Consider the following 20,101-nt stretch of genomic DNA (forward strand, 5'->3'; position numbering starts at 1 on the left):
CTCAACCCATACTCTAAAATCTAGAAGGGCCTGGACCAACGTATTTCAAGCTCTGAAAGAACATGGTTACCAACCAAGAATCCTATACCCAGCAAAACTAACCTTCAGATTTGAAGATGAAATAAAATCCTTCCTCGATAAACAAAATTTAAAAGAATTTAGAAATAGAAAGCCTGCACTACAGAATGTTCTCAACAAAATATTCCATGAGGAGGAAATGAAAAACAACAATGTAGGTCAGCAAAGGGAGGAACTACCTTAGAGAAAAAGCACTCAAAGGAGAAATCAAGCCAACTTAAAAACCAAAAATAAGCCAAATGACTGGGAATACAAATCATTTCTCAATAATAACCCTGAACGTTAATGGCCTAAAGTCATCATTCAAAAGACATAGAGTGACAGAATGGATTTAAAAGAAATACCCAACAATATGCTGCCTGCAAGAGACTCATCTCAGAGAAAAGGACATCCACAGGCTAAAGATGAAAGGATGGGAAAAAACTTATCACGCACATGGACTCAGTAAAAAAGCAGGGGTTTCCATCCTTATGTCAGATAAAGTAGACTTCAAGCCAAAGTCAGTCAAAAAGGATAAAGAAGAACAATTCATACTGCTGAAGGGAGCCATAAATCAGGAAGACATAACGATAGTAAATATTTATGCCCCAAACAATGGTGCATCCCTGTACATCAAACAAATCCTTCTCAATTTTAGGAATCAAGTAGACCACAACACAATAATTCTGGGTGACCTTAACACACCTACTGTCACCACTAGATAGATCTTCCAAATAAACCAACCAAAGAAACCATGGAACTCAATAACACAATCAATAACCTAGATTTAATAGACATATATAGAATGTTCCATCTATCAACAAGTGGATTCACTTTCTTCTCAGCAGCACATGGAACCTTCTCAAAAATAGACCATATGCTATGCCACAAAGCAGCCCTTAGGAAATGAAAAAAAATAGAGATACTGCCGTGTGTTCTATCAGATCATAATGGACTGAGAATAGAAATCAATGACAAAATAAAAAACAGAAATTACTCCAACGCCTGGAGACTAAATATGCTATAGAATGAAACATGGATAACAGAAAACATCAGGGAGGAGATAAAAAAATTCTCAGAGCTCAATGAGAATGATGATACAACATATCAAAATCTCAGGGACACTATGAAAGCGGTACTAAGAGGAAAATTCATTGCATGGAGCACATTCCAGAAAAGAATGAAAAGTCAACAACTAAATGACCTAACATTACCGTTTAAAGCCCTAGGTAAAGAAGAACAGAATAACAGCAAATTAGTAGAAGACAGAAAATATTAAAATCAGAGCTGAAATCAATGAAATTGAAACAAAAGAAACAATTCAAAAAATTGACAAAACAAAAATTTGGTTCTTTGTGAAAGTAAACAAAATAGACAAACCCTTAGCCACAGTAACAAAGAGAAGGAGAGGGAAACTCAAATTACTATAATTCATGATGAAAAAGGAAATATCATGACAGACACAACTGAGATACAGAACATAATGAGAAGGTACTTTGAAAATATGTATTCCAACAAAATAGAAACTACCAAAGATATTGACAAATTTCTAGAGACATATGCCCATCCCAAACTGAACCAGGAGGACATACACAATTTAAACACATCAATATCAAGCAAGGAAATAGAAGAGGCCATTAAAAATCTACCATCCAAGTAAAGTCCAGGACCAGACGAATTCTCAGCTGAGTTCTACAAGACCTTCAAAGAAGAACTCATTCCAATACTTCTCAAAGTATTCCAGGAAATAGAAATGGAGGGTACCCTACCAAACTCATTCTATGAAGCTAATATCACCCTCATACCTAAACAAGGCAAACACACATCAAGGAAAGAAAATTTTAGACCAATATCCTTGATGAATATAGATGCAAAGTTCCTTAACAAAATATTGGAAAACCGTATTCAAAAGCAAGCATATTAAGAAAATTGTGCACCACGATCAAGTGGGGTTCATCCCTGGAATGGAAGAATGGTTTAATATCCTTAAATCAATAAATGTAGTCCATCATGTCAATAGACTTAAGGATAAGAATCATATGGTTATTTCAATTGATGCAGAAAAAGCGATCAACAAAATATAACACCCCTTCATGCTCAATACACTAGAAAAAATAGGAATAGTAGGAAAATATCTGAACATTGTAAAGGCTATTTATGCTATGCCCATGGCCAACATCATTCTTAATACAGAAAAACTGAATCCATTTCCTGTAAACACAGGAACAAGAAATGGATGTCCTCTTTCACCACTTCTACTAAACATTGTCCTTGAAACTCTAGCCAGAGCAGTTAGATGGACTAAAGAAATTAAAGGGATACGAATAGGAAAAGAGAAACTTCAGCTGTCACTATTTGTGGATGACATGATTCTATATTTAGAGGATCCAAAAAACTCCTCCAGAAAACTTCTAGACTTCATCAATGAATTCAGGAAAATAGCAGGCTATAAAATCAACATGCATAAATCTAAAGCATTTTTATACACAAGCGATGAAACATGTGAAATGGAAATGAGGAAAACAACTCCATTTGCAATAGCCTCGAAAAAAATGAAATACTTGTGAATCAATGTAACCAAAGAGGTAGAAAGATCTCTACAATGAAACTACAAAACATTGAAGAAAGAAATTGAGGAAGATCTTAGAAGATGGAAATATCTCCCATGTTCTTGGATAAGCAGAATTAATATTGTTAAAATGGTCATACTACCAAACGTACTATACAGATTCAATGCAATTCTAATTAAAATCCCAATGATGTACCTTACAGAAATAGAGCAAGCAATCATGAAATTCCTCTGGAATAAGAAACCCAGAGTAGCTAAAGCAATCCTTAGCAGGAAGAATGAAGCAGGTGGTATCGCAATACCAGAACTTCAACTACACTACAAAGCAATAGTAACAAAAACGGCATGGTATTGGTACCAAAATAGACAGGTAGATCAATGGTACAGAATAGAGGACATGGACACAAATCCCAATAAATACAATTTTCTCATACTAGACAATGTTGCCAAAAATATGCAATGGAGTAATGATAGCCTCTTCAACAAATGGTGCTGGGAAAACTGGAAACAACTGAATGAAACTAAACCTCTCTCTCTCACCCTGCACAAAAGTCAACTCAAAATGGGTCAAGGATCTCGGAATCAGACCAGAGACCCTGCATCTATAGAAGAAAAAGTAGTTCCAAATCTTCCACATGTTGGCTTAGGATCAGACTTCCTTAACAGGACTCCCACAGCAGAAGAAATAAAAGCAAGAATCAATAACTGGGATAAAAAAGCTTTCTCTCAGTAAAGAAAACTGTCAGCAATGTGAAAAGAGAGCCTACAGAGTGGGAGAAAATCTTTGCCACGCATACTTCAGATAGAGCACTAATTTCCAGAATATATAAAGATATCAAAAAGCTCTACACCAAGAATACAAATAATCCAATCAACAAATGGGCTATGGAAATGAACAGACACTTCACAGAAGAAGATCTAGAAGCAATCAGCAGATATATGAAAAAATGTTCAACATTTCTAGTAATAAGATAAATGCAAATCAAAAGTACCCTAAGATTCCATCTCACCCCAATTAGAATGGTGATTTTCAAGAATACAAGCAACAATAGTTGTCGGCGAGGATGTGGGGAAAAAGGTACACTCATACATTGCTGGTGGGACTGCAAATTAGTGCAGCCACTCTGGAAAGCAGTGTGGAGATTCCTTAGAAAACTTGGAATGGAACCACCATTTGACCCAGCTATCCCACTCCTTGGCCTATACCCAAAGGACTTAAAATCAGCATACTACAGAGATACAGCCACATCAATGTTCATAGCTCCTCAATTCACAATAGCCAGTTTGTGGAACCAACCTAGATGTCCTTCAATTGATGAATGGATAAAGTAACTGTGGTATATATATAAATGGAATATTACTCAGCTATAAAGATTAATAAAATTATGGCATTTGCAGGCAAATAGATGAAATTTGAGAATATCATGCTAAGTGAGTAAGTCAATCTCAAAAAACCAAAAGACGAATGATCTCCCTGATAAGCGGATGATGACACATAATGGGGGGAAAAAAGGGGGACAAGAATGGAGGAAGGAGGGACTGTATAGAGGGAAAAGAGGGGTGGGAGGGGTGGGGGGGAAGGAAAAAATAACAATGAATCAAACACCATTACCCTATGTGAATGTATGATTTTGCAAATGGTATGCCTTTATTCCATGTACAAACAGAAACAACATGTATCCCATTTGTTTACAATAAAAATAAATTTAAAAAAAAGAAATAAAAAATTTTAAAGGCAATGATGTAAAAAGGCAGAGTGTCAAAGAAGAATGCAGATGACAGATAAGCTTGTGGGGAAATGCACAATGCTGGAAATCAGGAATACAAAATAAAATAATGAGAAATTGCTCCACACCAACAGAATTTGGGCACAAGATGGGCAACATCTGCCTTTGGAAAGAGGAGACAGTTGCCTATCTCTCCCGGTGGGATAAAGGAGGCACTGTCCAAAACCCTGACACAGGTGCAATTTTCAACACCAACTGTATACCTCAGGGTTTGTCCCAAGGTAGGAAAAGGACTGTGTGGTGAGTGTGGGAGCATTTTATCCTGCATAGACTTACAGCAGAAAACCACGACCGAGCTCAGATGTTTCAGAGGGGCGAGCAGGCAAGCAGTCATGATGCAGCCAGTCTCCCACCGTCAGGGACACAAAGGACCCCTCAGGGAGATCTCCCAGAACCATGATCCCCTCAATGAGACCACATGGGCAGGATGCACCTCACACAGCACAATGATCACAATCAGCTTGTGGGTGGAGAAATTACAATTTGGGGGATGATTTTTTGCAATAAACATATATTGCATTTTTTTGCAAGACAAAAAGAGTTTCTTATATTTTTTAATTTTTTGAAAACTGGACCTTGAATGGAGAGCTCGTGATACCTGATCCGTGGAGAACAGAGTCTAGTTTTTGCTTCATGGTATTTAAGAGGCCAACACCTCTGGATCACAAGGGCAAATGTGTAATAAAAATGAACATGCTGGATGAGCGCTTCTCCAAGGTGGAACCTGCAGTACCCGAGCGCAGGCGTCCGCTGCCCACACCCCTCCCTTGCCAGCCGGAACTTTGGCATACAGTTTTGCCCAAACCTCGAGAATAAGTGATCAGCATTTGAAATTCTTTGGGTATAACTACTTCTGATGGCTAGGAATAATGGAAGAGGACGTGCTGCCTATACCTTTAATATTGAGACTATTGGATTTAGCAGAGGTGAAAAGTTACCTGATGTAGTGTTGAAACCACCTCCACTATTTCCTGTTACAGATTATAAGCCAGTGCCACTGAAAACAAGAGAAAGGGAAGATTATATGCTGGCCTTGAAACAGGAATTGAGAGAAACAATGAAAAGAATGCCTTCTTTTATTGAAACACCTGAAGGAAAACTAGATATTGAAAGGTATAGTAAAAGATATATGAAGGTATACAAAGAAGAGTGGATACCAGATTGGAGAAGACTCCCAAGAGAGATGAAGCCCAGGAAAAAATGCAAAAAAGACCCAAAATCCAAAAAGGCAAAAGATACAGTCAAAGGTACTTCACTTGCTAATACTGCAGATATGTTGAAAAAAACTGAGGAACTGGAAAAGAGAGGTGATGGTGAAAAATCAGGTGAGGAAAATGAGGAGAAAGAAGGGAGCAAAGAGAAAAGTGAAGAAGGTGATGATGATGGCGACGATGATGCTGCAGAACAGGAGGAGTATGATGATGGAAAGCAAGAGGAGGAAAATGACTGCATTAATTCGTATTTTGAAGATGGAGATGATTTTGGTGCAGGAAGTGATGACAACATGGACAAAGCAACCTATTAGCCATAAAATTTCTCGAAAAAATTTATGATATGCCTTCTGAGCAGTTGAACAGACTTGATTTATTTCTGATAAAGAGTATATATTTTTTGTTTCTATTTTATTGGACAAATATGTTATTAAAATATTCATAACTGCTTTGAGTTCACACATTAGTTACCTTTTACACTTATCTGACACTCTGACATTCCTCCTTAACAACTTTGCCATCCCTCTTGTGAATGTTAGTGAATTTTTGTATTACTTGGATTTGATTATACCTAAAGAGTTTTGCACCTCTTAATCTATGTGTTCATACATACTTGAACAAATTATTATTGTTTAACTGATCTTTTGTAAAAATATTACTAGTTGTAATGGACTTCTATAAACTGAAAATTGATTTAATGTAGCACATGGAGCACTTTAAAAACAAACTTGAAAATTATCTTTTACATGCTGTGTTCTATACTACTATATTGTGACTCCTTAAACCTGCCTGAGCTCTTGAAGTCTAAACTTATGAGATTAGAGGTTTTGTGATCAAAAACATACATGCAGGGAAAAATGTCAATCTGAGCTATAGTATGAATTTGGTCAACTGTAGTGGCCTCTGTTAAGTTTCACAGGACTCATAAGCTGTACAGTTCATTATATATAGAATGAACTCAGGTCATTAAACTTTTTTGTTTAACTTAAAAGCTAGCTTCCTGCCGTTTTATATTATGGGGAGAAAATACCTAGATACCTCAGCCTTCAAAAACTTAAACATGCCAAAGATTTTCAAGGAAATCCATATAATAGATTTCAAAAAAGACTTATTAGAATTACCTGCCAAAAGAAATGAGGAAAATTTATTTTTCCCTGTTGGGAGGGTATTACCTGTTACTCTCTAACCTGAGAATCAGAACCCTAAATTTTATTTCTACTGTAATATTAAGTTCCACCGTGACACTGAACTTGATTAATTTTCTGTGCCTTAGTTTTTCCACTTGTAAACTACTTCCTATAAAAAATGTTTAACCAGAATTTACCATGTTTACATTCCCTTACCTTAAAGAAATGATCACATCTTAAATTTGGTATTAACCTTCTGAATAATTGAAGCTTAGAAAATGACTGAAAACTATTTTGAGAAAAAAATGTTTTCCTCATAATCAGGTTTTCCCATCTTTTATTTGTGGGAAATTTGTATTGTCTTGTGTAATTTTGCAGCGTGATTGTCTCAGGAAAAAAGATCATTTTCAATGGCAGTACTTCCTCAAATAATTCAAGATGGGTGTGAGTATGCATATTACTTTAATGCTGTACTCCTAATATGTGACTTCTCATTTAAAAAATGAGAAGTTTGTTTGTTTTTAAAGTGCTCCATGTGCTACATTAAATCAATTTTCAGTTTATAGAAATCCATTACAACTAGTAATATTTTTACAAAAGATCAGTTAAACAATAATAATTTGTTCAAGTATGTATGAATACATAGATTAAGAGGTGCAAAACTCTTTAGGCATAATCAAATCCAAGTAATACAAAAATTCACTAACATTCACAAGAGGGATGGCAAAGTTGTTAAGGAGTAATGTCAGAGTGTCAGATAAGTGTAAAAGGTAACTAATGTGTAAACTAAATGTGTAAAAGTATCAAAAGATTTAAAGATTCTAAATGGAAATATGAATAAATCTTCTTTAAAGTGCAATCTATTATACTTACAATAGAAACCTCACATGAAATTTTTAGTAATGGCAAAGTTGTCATTTGGGAATAATTAACAGATGTTTTATTATCACTTCCTTTGGTGTACAAGAGCCAAATACCATTTTGTTTATAGAAATCTTATTTCTATAGTTGAATCAGGTAAAAATGAAGGTAAAAGTATTGCTTTTCCTAGCTTTATATTTGTCTTTGGTTACAGTCCTAAATATAGTTAGGGCAGCACCCTTGGGCAAGGATTTACTCTGGGAGGCTCTGGCCATCTCTTATTTAAACTTATTCTTTCCCCCTTTGAAACATTTTTTTAGTTTTAAAGTATGCTAATTGTGAGAACAGACAAGGTTGGCAGATTGCTTTACTAGTATTTTTTTTTTCTGACTCAAGTTCTGAGACTGTGAAGTTATTCCATAGGAAGGCACACACAAACATTGTTTTAGAGATAGCTTGACACACACACACACACACACACACACACACAAATACTTATTGGTGAAGAATCTTTAAAATTGTTATAACAAGCAAAACTGGTTGCTATAATGTTTATTTTTATGTATTTAATATTAAATTCTTACAAAATAAAAATAAGAACACGCTAAGTTGCATTGTCCATTTTTATTTTCCTATGTGGCTAATGCTGTCAAAGAATAATTATGGAGGTAATTAGGGATCATCCCAGCAGCTGACACATAGTAGATACGGTAACCATGCATAGGGACTGTGGAAACAGGCTAACATGCAGGAAAGGAACACGTGACAGAGAGAGATGGCCCCCGTGCTCTCCTCCCATCACAGAGTGGCTGGGCAATGAGCTCCTCAGCAGACACCTACCCATGCAACCAGGTGACAGCAGCCACAGTCAAGGACAAAGCACCACTGCTCAGGAGGTGTGCTTGGGGCACTAGTGACATGCACCACACGGCCAAGGGTCAGGTTTCCAGAGCACCTGGCTGGAGCCCTGAGAGCACATCACACTCAACAGGGATGGAGGGGAAAGAGGCTCGCAGGACTAATGCAGCAGTTCCCATCTTTTTATGATTAGCACAGGCCTTCCTGTGGTGACGTCACCGCCAGCATCAGACCCTCCTTCCTGTGGGCTCTATCCTGGCCTTGATGGGATGGTGCACTTTCATTGGCATTTTGCATGAACATCCTCACAGGGTCCGACCTGGGCCATGCAGGAGCCTTCTCAGACCCTACATGTGCAGAGTCTGGGGGCCCTCACCCTGTCCTGCCCGTGCATACTTTCTATGGCAGTGACCCCACACACAACCCTTGACCTCCTCAAGCATTAACTCATATCCCCCCTGCCCACGATCTCTCCTGGGGTCCCACTGGGCAACTCTGCATCAGCCTGCCTGTCACTGAGCTCTGGCTGCCCTAACTTCACAGCAGGGCAGCCCCCAACCTCCATCGCCTCCAGCAGGGACCCGAGTCCACAGCCCGCTCCTCTGCCACCCCCATGCATCAGCAAGCCTGCGGGTCAGCACAGATCCTGATCCCCACACCCCGCTACCCCACACCCAGCCTCCACAGCTGCAGTCGCCTCCTGGAGCCCCTGCTCCCAGCACACCTCACCTCTCCACTCAGCGGCTGGGGACCCCTCACCATGGGATGTCGAGTTACCCAGCTGTAACAACCTCCTGTCCACCTTCGCCTGGGGTCTTCTGACTCCAGAACTCTGTGTCACTCCTCCTCCTCTCAGGCTGCCCCAGCACAGCTCTCTCAGGTCCAGGAGAATGGAGACCTTGTCCCACAAGGCTGCTCCCTGCCTGGAAAGCTCTCCTGGATCTTTACAGTGGCACACTGGCTTCAATAGATGTCCTCCCTGGCCAATCCTTCCCTCCCTGACAGGCTCCATTTTCTTTGCAGCCTCTGTTCTGAACTCAGTACCACATCAGTGGTTCCTCAGTACATTAGAGTTCCTCTCTGGTCACCCCTTTGCCTGTCTCCACACCACATGTAAGAGCCATGAGCCAGGACTTGGTGCTTTCATTTGCCACTAGAGTTGGGATGCAGTGCAGAGCTGGCTGCCTGGAAGACACTTGTGGTGTCAGAGTGGAGGATGGGGCCATGTGAACCTGGCAGATGGCTAACCCCAGCCTGGAGTGCAGAGTTTCAGAACACCCTTGGCCCACCTTATATCCACATCACCTTGCCTGGGCAGACCTGGGGGCTGCAGACAGCTGAGTGGTATGACCTCACAATCACCAGGGAGTGTCCACCAAACTGCTAGACTTATCGGGAAGGGGTGTTGATGCTGGAGAGAACCCAGGCCACCTGGCCAGCAGCCGAGGAGGCCCCTACTAAGCCCAGAATCCCATTGCCCAAGTGGTGATTCCTTCCAAGGCCATGAGACAGGCCATGTGTCTCTGATGGAGGACAGGCCAGAAAACACCATCGAGAAACCAGCTTTGATATGAGTTTCTAAAATAAGACTGGGTTTAGGGCATCAATATTTATAGTAGCTCAACTGACAATAGCTAAGCTATGGAACCAACCTAGGTGTCCTCCAACTGATCAATAGACAAAGAAATAGTGATACATATATTCAGTGGAATATTAGTCATAAAGAAGAATGAACTTTTGCCATTTGCTGGTAAATGGATGGAACTGGAAGCTCTCAGGCTAAGTGAAATAAGCCAATCACCAAAAACCAAAGGTCAAGTTGGGGGTTGCGGGGGAAGGTTCACCAGAATGGACAGAAGATAATGGGGGATGTGAATGAGAAAGACAGCAGAATGAATTAGACATAACTTTCCGTGTTCATATATGAATAGATGACCAGTGAAACACCACATCATGTACAGCCACAAGGATGGAAAGTTATACTCCATGTTTGTGTATGTCAAAATACATTCTACTGTCATGTGTAGCTAAAAGGAACAAATAAAAATAAATAATTTTTTAAAAGACTGGGTTTATGGAACAACTATGTCCTCCCAAAGTGGTGGTGTTAGGAACTGACCTTTGGGCGATTACATTGGGTGAGGCCATTCAGTGGGACCTGTGACAGTGTCCCCCAGATAAGAACCAAGGCCCCCATGAGGGCTCGGAGGGAAGGCGCCATCTAGTCAGGGCAAGGGACAGCCAGACACCTACCTCATGGGCAGGGTCCTGACACCAGCCTCCCAGACAGCCTGAAAGGACTCTGAGAGCTGACAGACCCTTGACAGCATCCAATGGCCTCCTGTCCTGAGAGTCTCCTAGAACCTGCTTCTCATCTGGGGAGTTCTCACATACTGAGGAAAGCCTGGCTTCGTCACCAAGCACGCCCCAACTTTGAGCACCTGAGCAGGCCCTCGGCAGACCTGACTGGAACATGGTACTTGAGTGAGGCTGTTCCACCTTGGTTCCCTGGTGTCTCTGTAGATCACCACAGTAGCCAGGCAGGTCACACCAGATGGTCTTGGGTGACTCACCAGCGAGGAAGCTGGAGTCAGTACTGCAGCCTGTGGTTCTGATCCACTCAACCTGCGTCTGTTCCTCACCCCTGCCACCCCCACTAGGCTAGGCCAGCTACTGTGTCCACTGCCCTGCTGCCTCTTCCCAGCCTGGGCCAGCTACTCCATCCTCCATCTGCCTCTTAGGGCCCTGCTGCCTCCACGTTGCCTGGGGCTGGCCAGCCTCCCAGTGCTTGCAGCTCATCAACTTTAAAGAACAAAATAATTTCCTTCACTAAAATAAGCCAGGGAGGGATCTGCCTGGTTTCCTCCTAAATAATGAAGCCCACAGGACGACCTGGCTGCTCACCTGGAACTCTGTTAGCTACTACAGCCCAGCTGCTGTCACAGGGTGACTCAAACACAGACTAGTCAGCATGTCTCTGAGACATCACATGCACCCTGGTCAAGAAGAGGAATCCCAGTGCCAGAATCAAACACCATAAAGGTCTGAAATTAACATCAGCATGCTCTGGGGACACCATGAGCACGTTGCCCAAACTAATGTCATTCCTTGTCAGAAAGAGCAGGGTAGAAAACCACTCTGACAACACAGAGGGCTGCTCTGTACCTCAGTCTCCCTGTCTGTTCTCTCCCCATCTCCCTTTCTCCCCTTCTCTCCACCCACCCATCTCTCCCTCTCTCTGCCCTCCATCCCTCCTCCTCTCTACCCCTGTCTGTCTCTCCCCCATCTCTTCCCCCTCCTCTGTCTCTGTCTCTGTCCCTCCTCCCTCCTCCTCTCTGCCCCTGTCTGTCTCTCCCCCATCTCTTCCCCTTCCTCTGTCTCTGTCTCTGTCCCTCCTCCCTCCTCCTCTCTGCCCCTGTCTGTCTCTCCCCTATCTCTTCCCCCTCCTCTGTCTCTGTCTCTGTCCCTCCTCCCTCCCCACTGCAGCATGCCTGAGGCCCTGACTGTGACCCTCCTCTTTCCACAGGAGCCAGCAGGTCCCAGTGCCCCAACAGACCTAACAGGGCTTCACCCCTTGTCTTCCATGTCCTCGTGGAAACTCTCTCCCTGAAGAGAGTTCAGCCCCCAGCCTTTGTCACTCAGGAATTCCTTCTGGGCCCCAGAAAGCCCTGGCCCTTCAGTGACCCTCCAGTCCCATCCTGTGAAGGTCTGCTCCACACTCCCAGCCCTGTCTCGGCTCTGCACAGCAGGACAGGACCTGTGACCAGCACTGCATCTGGCCATGTGTCACACTGGTCTGCAGTGGCTCCTGTACTTTAAATTGGTGCCACTTTGAATGTCCCACATCCCCAGCTAGGCCACAGTCATCCAGCACGTGATGGGCTCCTGCCTCCTCATGAGTTCAGGTATTCCCTGAGGCCTCAGCAGCAGGAGCACACACAGTGGGATCCCCCAAAGCACAGCCCAGAGGAGGCTGCATCACCAGGGAAGTGCAGACCTGGCAAGAGGACCACAGTCACAGTGGGGGACAATGCCAGAGCCAGTCTGTGGTCAGATCCCAGCTCCCCCATACCCCTGAGAGCCAGAGTGGGGCCAGGGTCACCGCAGCCCCTCCTCTGCAACAGAGTCACCTGGCAGTCCCTCTTCTGAGTCATAGGGAAGTGACCACTCAGAACCACAGCTCACAGTATGCCCTGCGGTGGCCAGTCACGGTTGGGGCAGGGTGTGTGCTGGCCAGCTCCTCTCTGTTCAGTGTGGGAGCCCTTGCAGGGGCTGGGGACCCACAGATGACATGCCTGGATTCAGGGACCTCCTGCCATCCTCTCAGGATTCAAGGTGAGTGTCAGCCCCCATCCCTGTTTGCTTTGCCACCACCCCAAGCACAGCGGCAGAGGAGAGGGCCAGTTCTTACAAGTACAAGGATGGTCCCTGCCCACAGGCTTCACGCTGTGCCAGGCATTCACTCTCCTGGTACCACTGGGCGCAGGGCTGCACCCTCTTCAGGTCTGGCATCACCAGCAGCATGCACTTGAGCGTGAAGGTCTCACCTTCTCTTCTGAAGGTGACTCCAAATTTCTCCAAGAACTGAACATTGAAGTGTGTGTAGGGGATCATGGAGGACAGGGATACTGCAGGACACGAGGAGAGTTAGTGCCCTGGTGCGCAGCTTCAGCAGAGCGGTGCCCTGCCCCAGCAGAGTGATCCACCTTGCCTGCACCCCTCTGGAGCCCTGCCAGCCCAAAACGTGTCCGCCAAATTCACAGGCTGCAGCCCCAGCACCTGGGGTTAGCAGGCAGGGCCTTTGGAGGTGAGCAGGGCTGAGTGAGTCGTGAGAACCGGTCCCCACCAGGCGTGGACACAGGAGGAGGTGGCCCCGGGCAGAACCCTCCCTGCCAGCACCCTGGCCTTGGGCTGGACCTCCAGAACCCTCAGAAATTAACATCCCTTGTTTAGTTTCACAAACTGCAGGATTCTTTACAGCAGCCAGAGCTGAGACAGCCACTCTGAGGAGGCAGACAAGCATCCCCAGAGTCAGAGCTGGTCACTGAAGGGCGCAGCCTAGACCTGAGCCTTGTGCTTAAGCAAAGATCCTACTCCCTACCTCAGCCCAAACTGAGGCTGCAGAAGTGGCAGGGACTGTGAGGTCATGGCTCCCTGGTTTCAAACTGAAGGTCGTGTGTTCATCAGTAGTGTCATTTGTGGTGCACCAAAGGGATTACTGGCCCAGCAGGGTCAACAGATCAAATCTCAAAGGTATAATGCTTTGGGAGGAGCAAGGGGAGCAGTTCAAAGTAAAATCAACAGTAAATATTTAAATATTTATGTGAGTGTGCACCTGCACAAGCCTGTGTGATTTACAAACATCTGCAAATGGTATAAGTTTTTTAAAAAAAATTTAAAAAGTACATTAGGCTGTAAACAATGATGGCAAATTCCCTCTGGAGGAAGGGGCATGTGGAACGTGACTGGAGCATCCTTAGCTCTGTAATAACCCTCCTTCCTTAAGAACGACCAGAGCACCCCTGAAGTGTGCAGTTTAAGGGGTGGTCCCGGGACTTTGGCTTGGATTTAAAGAGAAAAGTGAAGGGACAAAGGGCAGAACATTTACATTTGCTCCAAATGGGTGAGCACAGGAGCAGTACCTAAAGTGCTCTGAAGCATGCTGCCACCTTGCAAAGACTTCAGGTTCGTATTTACAAAGACAAAATTCCAAAGACCAGGAGCAGCCTGGGGGACTAGGCAGGAGAGCAGGAAGAGGCACACAGTCAACTGTGAACGTGGCTTCTGAGCCGCCCACCCTCAGTCTCCAGAGTGCACAGCAATATGCAGGAGCCTCCAATCTCCATGCCCACCTGGACCCTGCCCGGGTACCTGTGGCAAGCTTTAGATGCCTACCCAGTACTAAATGGAGCCCCTCCAATGAAATTCACATAGAAGTGGCCACAAGTAAACATAGCTAAAGTATTCAGTGGCAGAACAGATGCAGGCATTTGCCAACCCTTCACTTCTAGAGAAGTCTCTACCGTTCTGGTCTTATCTTTCTGTCTCTATAGCATTCATGGCTTCTGTGACCTCCACCTCCACCAGAATCACTAGGGTGGGGACAATAAAGGGGCAAGCCTGGGGGACCTGCTGGTCAGCATGGCCCAAGGTGACCTGCCTGGAAGCCATGCTGAACAGTGTCCAGGGTGACCTAGGAACCTGCACAGGGAGCCTGCTCCAGGTAGTTCTGATAATCTCCACCATGACAGACAGTGCCTGCACTTGGCATTATCCTCTAATGTCTCTAGGATGACAGCCTGGCATAGTGGCTGAGAACTCATGGAGGCCCAGACAGGGACCACAGCTTGTATCTGGCACACTCGAGGGGGTTCCAGAGTGTGTGCAGAAACCCACTAACTTCCCAAGTGAGAAACACCCTGGTAGAGAGCAAAACAGATTCTGTAGACCAACCTCACTAATCACCAGGATTTCCAAGATCACAGATTATGCCCAGGACCTCAAACAATATGATACCCCATATGAAAATCCCTCCATCAGGACATATTAAAGAACCTGAGCTGAACCCCACCTGGGACATGGATGCATGTCCATCCTTGGGAAGACCATGACCTGAAAACAGCAGAGAACCCAATGCCTTGGGGCACAGCCCATCCACACAACCCCATCTGTCCTGCAGAAACTGAGCTCACTACTACTGAGACTGTCCCCACCCACGTGCCCAGAAGATCAGCAAGGGGGATGTGAGTAAGCAGTTGCTGGTCCATACTGGGGTTTTCCAGTGTCAGGTTCTCTGCTAGTGACCTCACAATGTCTATCCATGTTACGCTCTCAAGGACCCTGGAAAACAGGTATTCCTCTCCCATTCCTGTGTGACAACACTTTTGAGGAATTTGGGAAACCAGGTCCACAGACCCCAAACATTGCATTCTTGGAGCAGGATCCCTCTCAGAAGTGGACCCAGGGGGAAGGTCTTAATCTGGAAAAGAAACAACCCTCCAAAAGTTTCACTGTTGAAAAAAGAAAAAGTTTACCAGGGTCTTATTTTAAACCACATTAAGTAGTCAATGCCCCCATGACAAACTGATCCCTGAAATCATTAGTAACATCATTTTCTTCTCTCTTCCTCTAGAAGCTGGAAATGTTTTCTTTGAACAGAAAATATCCCCTCTCCAATGAAGGGGAGGGGAAGTTTCAGAGACTTGGGGGCACCTTCCAGTATGCCTTCCCTTCCTCTGAAGCTTTGTTTCAGCCTGCGCGCACCATCTAGCGCCTTTAAGCCCCATTGCTCAAGGGAGAGATGGAGATTTGCAGAAATATGCAGACTGAGTGCATCATCTCTGGATCACCTTGTGGGAACATGCCCAGCTGCAGAGCTGGCCACAACCAAGGTTCAGGTGTGAGCTGGTCAGGAGCCACTCTGCCCACCCACCTCCAAACATGCTTCAGATGCACCTGTCTGCCCAGCACATGGCAAGTCCCATCATGGGGACACTTCCCCATGTCCTGACATGTGCCTGGGCAGTACACACACACACACACACACACACACACACACACACACACACACGGGGATGCCTGAGCACACCTGGGTAGGGTGGGGGTCACCACTCTCTTTGTTCTTATTCATCCACTGATGTGTCACTTCTTTCAAATGACACCGTTGTGATTTCCTAAGTGCATTCTCCAAATAGAAACACACCTTTCTGGGATAAGCCCTAAACCTTTCTCCAATCCCAGCCCTGCTAGCAATAATGTGATAGGTGAGAGAAACAAGCACAGAGCCACTCACAGGCCTGGCTGGCAGTGTTGGGAGTCAGAGCACCTGGACAAGAGGCAAAGCCTCCTGTTCCAATGGCCCACGCAAAACCTCCTGACCTGGATCCCCTGTGGGTATCACACAGGGACAGACCAAGCCTGGAGAGGGGGAGTCAGAAGCACAATGCATCTGACTAGCACACAGCAGAGCTAACGAGACAGCCCTGTACATGCCCAGGAGTGGCTGGCCAACAGGATGAACCCTGGCTCCTGAGTGCTGAGTGAGGAGAGGTGCTGTTGGGACCACCATGCATCCTCAGGGAGCACAGGTGAATGGTGACTTTGATGAATAAGTCACGAGAAATCTCACCAGCATCTGCCTGTCAACACACTTGGGTAACATTCAGCATGGTGGTTTCCAAATTGTGCTCCAGAATTTTCAAATTAAATCTTGTGCTGAAAATGTTCTTTTCATTATGTATTTTAGTAATTTTTAACCCTGCAATAAATAATGTGCTCAAACCCATCATATTCTCAGTACACATCAAAGGGCAATCATGCAAATTTTGCATGGCAGCCAAATTTGATGTGCTCGGGCCTTGGGTGAAGCTTCTACTACCTGCATTCTATGGAATCATGTCCTGAGATTTCCAGGAGAACCTTGCTTCCCTTGGTGACTCCCCATCCTTGTGAGTCAGAGTTTTGTCAATATTGGGCAATCAGAACCCACAGGGAGGTAGAGAGTGACACTTGAGGACTGCAGCCATCAGCCACAAGTTCTATGCTTCCATCACACTGACTGATGATTGTCATCTGTCGACTTTTTAATGGAAAAATCATGCATATTTTAAAATCTTAAAATGTATTTATCAAGTACTTATACTTCACTAGGGTAACATTGATGAATAAATAAGATAATGTCTTTTGCTGGGGTCCAGCCCTAGCAGGAGTACATGGGTTCCACACAGGTAAACGGGGCACGGGGAGACAGCATCGGTGATGGATGGAGAATGAAAGACACAGACTCGAGTTCTGGTACAATCAATCCCACTTTATTCTGGGGAAGGCTGGGTTTATATATATATTTTTCTTCAGGCTTTGATGACAGGCTTGTGATTAATAAAATCAAAGAAGTTTCTAAAGCATAGGCAGAAATTGTTTTTACCGAAAGATTATGAGAAAACAGTAACCTTACAGATTATCCTTACCTAATCATAATTATTTTAAGAATATTTAACTAAGTCAATAAGCAAATACAATGTTTATTTCCTTAATATCTAAACTCTAGATGACCTAAGACTATTCTTATTACTTTTGCGGTAAAGCAATAGATAAATAATGTCATGTGACCATCTCTACTAGGTCCATGTGGTTAATATTTAAATTGCTGAGTTAAGGGCTACAGGAAGGCAGCAGTTGCAGTGGTTCTCATGGCCAAGATTTTTACTGAATACATTACATTGTCTTGTGTACCTCTTTTTCCCAGAACAGGGCATTGTGTACCAATGTTTATTATAGGGGTGACCTATTCTTTGTAGGAAGGAAGGAATGTTGTGAAACCTTATTATTTTACCTTACCACCACACATAAACAAAACCATCATCTGGATTAAACCACCCTGTAGGAGACAGGGGGAGATCTATATCTACCTTCTCTAAGGGCTTGCCTTTAGGGGAGTACCAGGGCTTGCCATTGACAAAATAAGCTGATCCATATCGAGTAGCTATGGGAGGTGTTTGTGCTTAGAACTTGGGGAAACATTGATATCTATAAGTTTCTGTGCCCCAACAGGTTCTGGCTGTGCCAGTAAATGCAGTGTTTAATTTTGTTTTCTTTGAGAAGTATTGGAATGAGCTCTTCTTTAAAGGTTTTGTAGAACTCGGCTGAGAACCCATCTGGTCCCGGACTTTTCTTTGTTGGTAGGCTTTTGATGACCTCTTCTATTTCATTACTTGAAATTGGTCTATTTAAATTGTGTATGTCCTCCTCGTTCAGTTCAGGCAATTCATACGTCTCTAGAAACCTGTTGATGTCTTCAAAATTTTCTATTTTGTTGGAGTATAGATTTTCAAAATAGCTTCTAATTATGTTTTGTATTCCAATCGTGCCTGTTGTGATATTTCCTTTTTCATTCTGAATTTTAGTGATTTGGGTTTTCTCTCGTCTTCTCTTTGTTAGTGTGGCTAAAGGTTTATCAATTTTGCTTATTTTTTCAAAGAACCAACTATTTATTTTGTCAATTTTTTTTGTATTGTTTCTTTTGTTTCAATTTCATTGATTTCAGCTCTGACTTTAACTATTTCCTGTCTTCTACTACTTTTGGTGCTGGTCTCTTCTTCTTATTCTAGGGCTTTGAGCTGTAGTGTTAGGTCGTGTATTTGTTGAGTTTTACTTCTTTTATAAAATGTGCTCCATGAAATAAATTTCCCTCTAAGTACTGCTTTCATAGTGTCCCAGAGATTTTGATATGATATTTCTTTGTTCTCATTTACCTCTAAGAATTTTTTTAATTTCCTTCCTAATATCTTCTGTTATCCATTCATCATATAATAGCATATGGTTTAATCTCCAGGTGTTGGAATAGTGTCTGTTTTTTACTCTTTCATTTATTTCTAACTTCAATCCATTATGATCTGATAGAATACATGGTAGGGTCTCTATCTTCTTGTGTTTCTTAACATTAGCTTTTTGGCATAATATATGGTCTATTTTAGAGAAGGATCCATGTGCTGCTGAGAAGAAAGTGTATTCACTCTTGGTTGGATGGTATATTCTATAAATGTCTGTTAAGTCTAAATTATTGATTGTGCTATTGAGATCTATTGTTTCTTTGTTCAATTTTTTTTGGAAGATCTGTCCAGTGGTGAGAGAGGTGTGTTAAAATCACCTAGTATTATTGTGTTACGGTCTATTTGTTTTCTGAAATTGAGAAGGATTTGTTTGACATATATGGATGAGCCACTGTTCGGGGCATAGATATTTATGATTGTTATATCTTGCTGATTTATGCTTCCCTTAAGCAGTATGAAATGTCCTTCTTTATCCCTTCTGACTAACTTTGGCTTGGAGTCCACATTATCTGAAATGAGGATGGATACTCCAGCTTTTTTGCTGAGTCCATGTGCATGGTATGTTTTTTCCCATCCTTTCACCTTTAGTCTATGTGTATCTTTTTCTATGAGGTGAGTCTCTTGCAGGCAACATATTATTGGATCTTTCTTTTTAATCCAATCTGCCAGTCTATGTCTTTTGATTGATGAATTCAGGCCATTAACATTCAGGGTTATTATTGAGATATGATTTGGTTTCCCAGTCATTTGGTTCATTTTTTAAATTTTATTTATTTATTTGACACGACTTGGTTCCTCCTTTATTTGACAATTCCTTTAGGATAATTCCTCCCTTTGCTGATTTGCTTCTTTGTTTTTCATCTCTTCCTCATGGAATATTTTGCTGAGAATGTTCTGTAATGCTGGCTTTCTTTTTGTAAATTCTTTTAGCTTTTGTTTTTCATGGAAGGGTTTTATTTCATTCTCAAATTTGAAGGTAACTTTTGCTGGGTATAAGATTCTTGGTTGGCATCCATTTTCTTTCAGAGCTTGAAAAATGTTGTTCCAGGTCCTTCTAGCTTTTAGGGTCTGGATTGAAAAATCTGCTGATATCCGTATTGGTTTCCCCCTGAATGTAATTTGGTTCTTTTCTCTCACAGCCTTTAAATTTCTGTCTTTATTTTGTATGTTAGGTATTTTCATTATAATGTGCCTTGGTGTGGTTCTGTTGTAATTTTGTGTATTTGGAGTCCTATAAGCCTCTTGAACTTGATTTTCCATTGCATTCTTCAGATTTGGGAAATTTTCTGATATTATTTCATTG

At 43.0% G+C, this 20,101-nt stretch overlaps 2 protein-coding genes across 4 annotated transcripts in view; one reads left to right on the top strand and one right to left on the bottom strand.

The window, feature by feature from the left end:
• LOC306656064 (olfactory receptor-like protein DTMT) overlaps positions 1 to 20,101 on the bottom strand; it is a 280,983-nt gene that overhangs the window by 226,062 nt on the left and 34,820 nt on the right. The gene's annotated exons all lie outside the window — the stretch shown is intronic.
• On the top strand, positions 4,373 to 6,545 carry LOC306656093 (DNA-directed RNA polymerase III subunit RPC7-like). The gene has a single exon (XM_079130990.1). It carries the CDS (start codon positions 5,270 to 5,272, stop codon positions 5,936 to 5,938), a length of 669 nt encoding a protein of 222 aa, XP_078987116.1. The 5' UTR covers positions 4,373 to 5,269; the 3' UTR covers positions 5,939 to 6,545.

Source organism: Sciurus vulgaris, assembly GCF_902686455.1.
Source record: "Sciurus vulgaris genome assembly, chromosome: 3".
Lineage (NCBI taxonomy): Eukaryota > Metazoa > Chordata > Mammalia > Rodentia > Sciuridae > Sciurus > Sciurus vulgaris.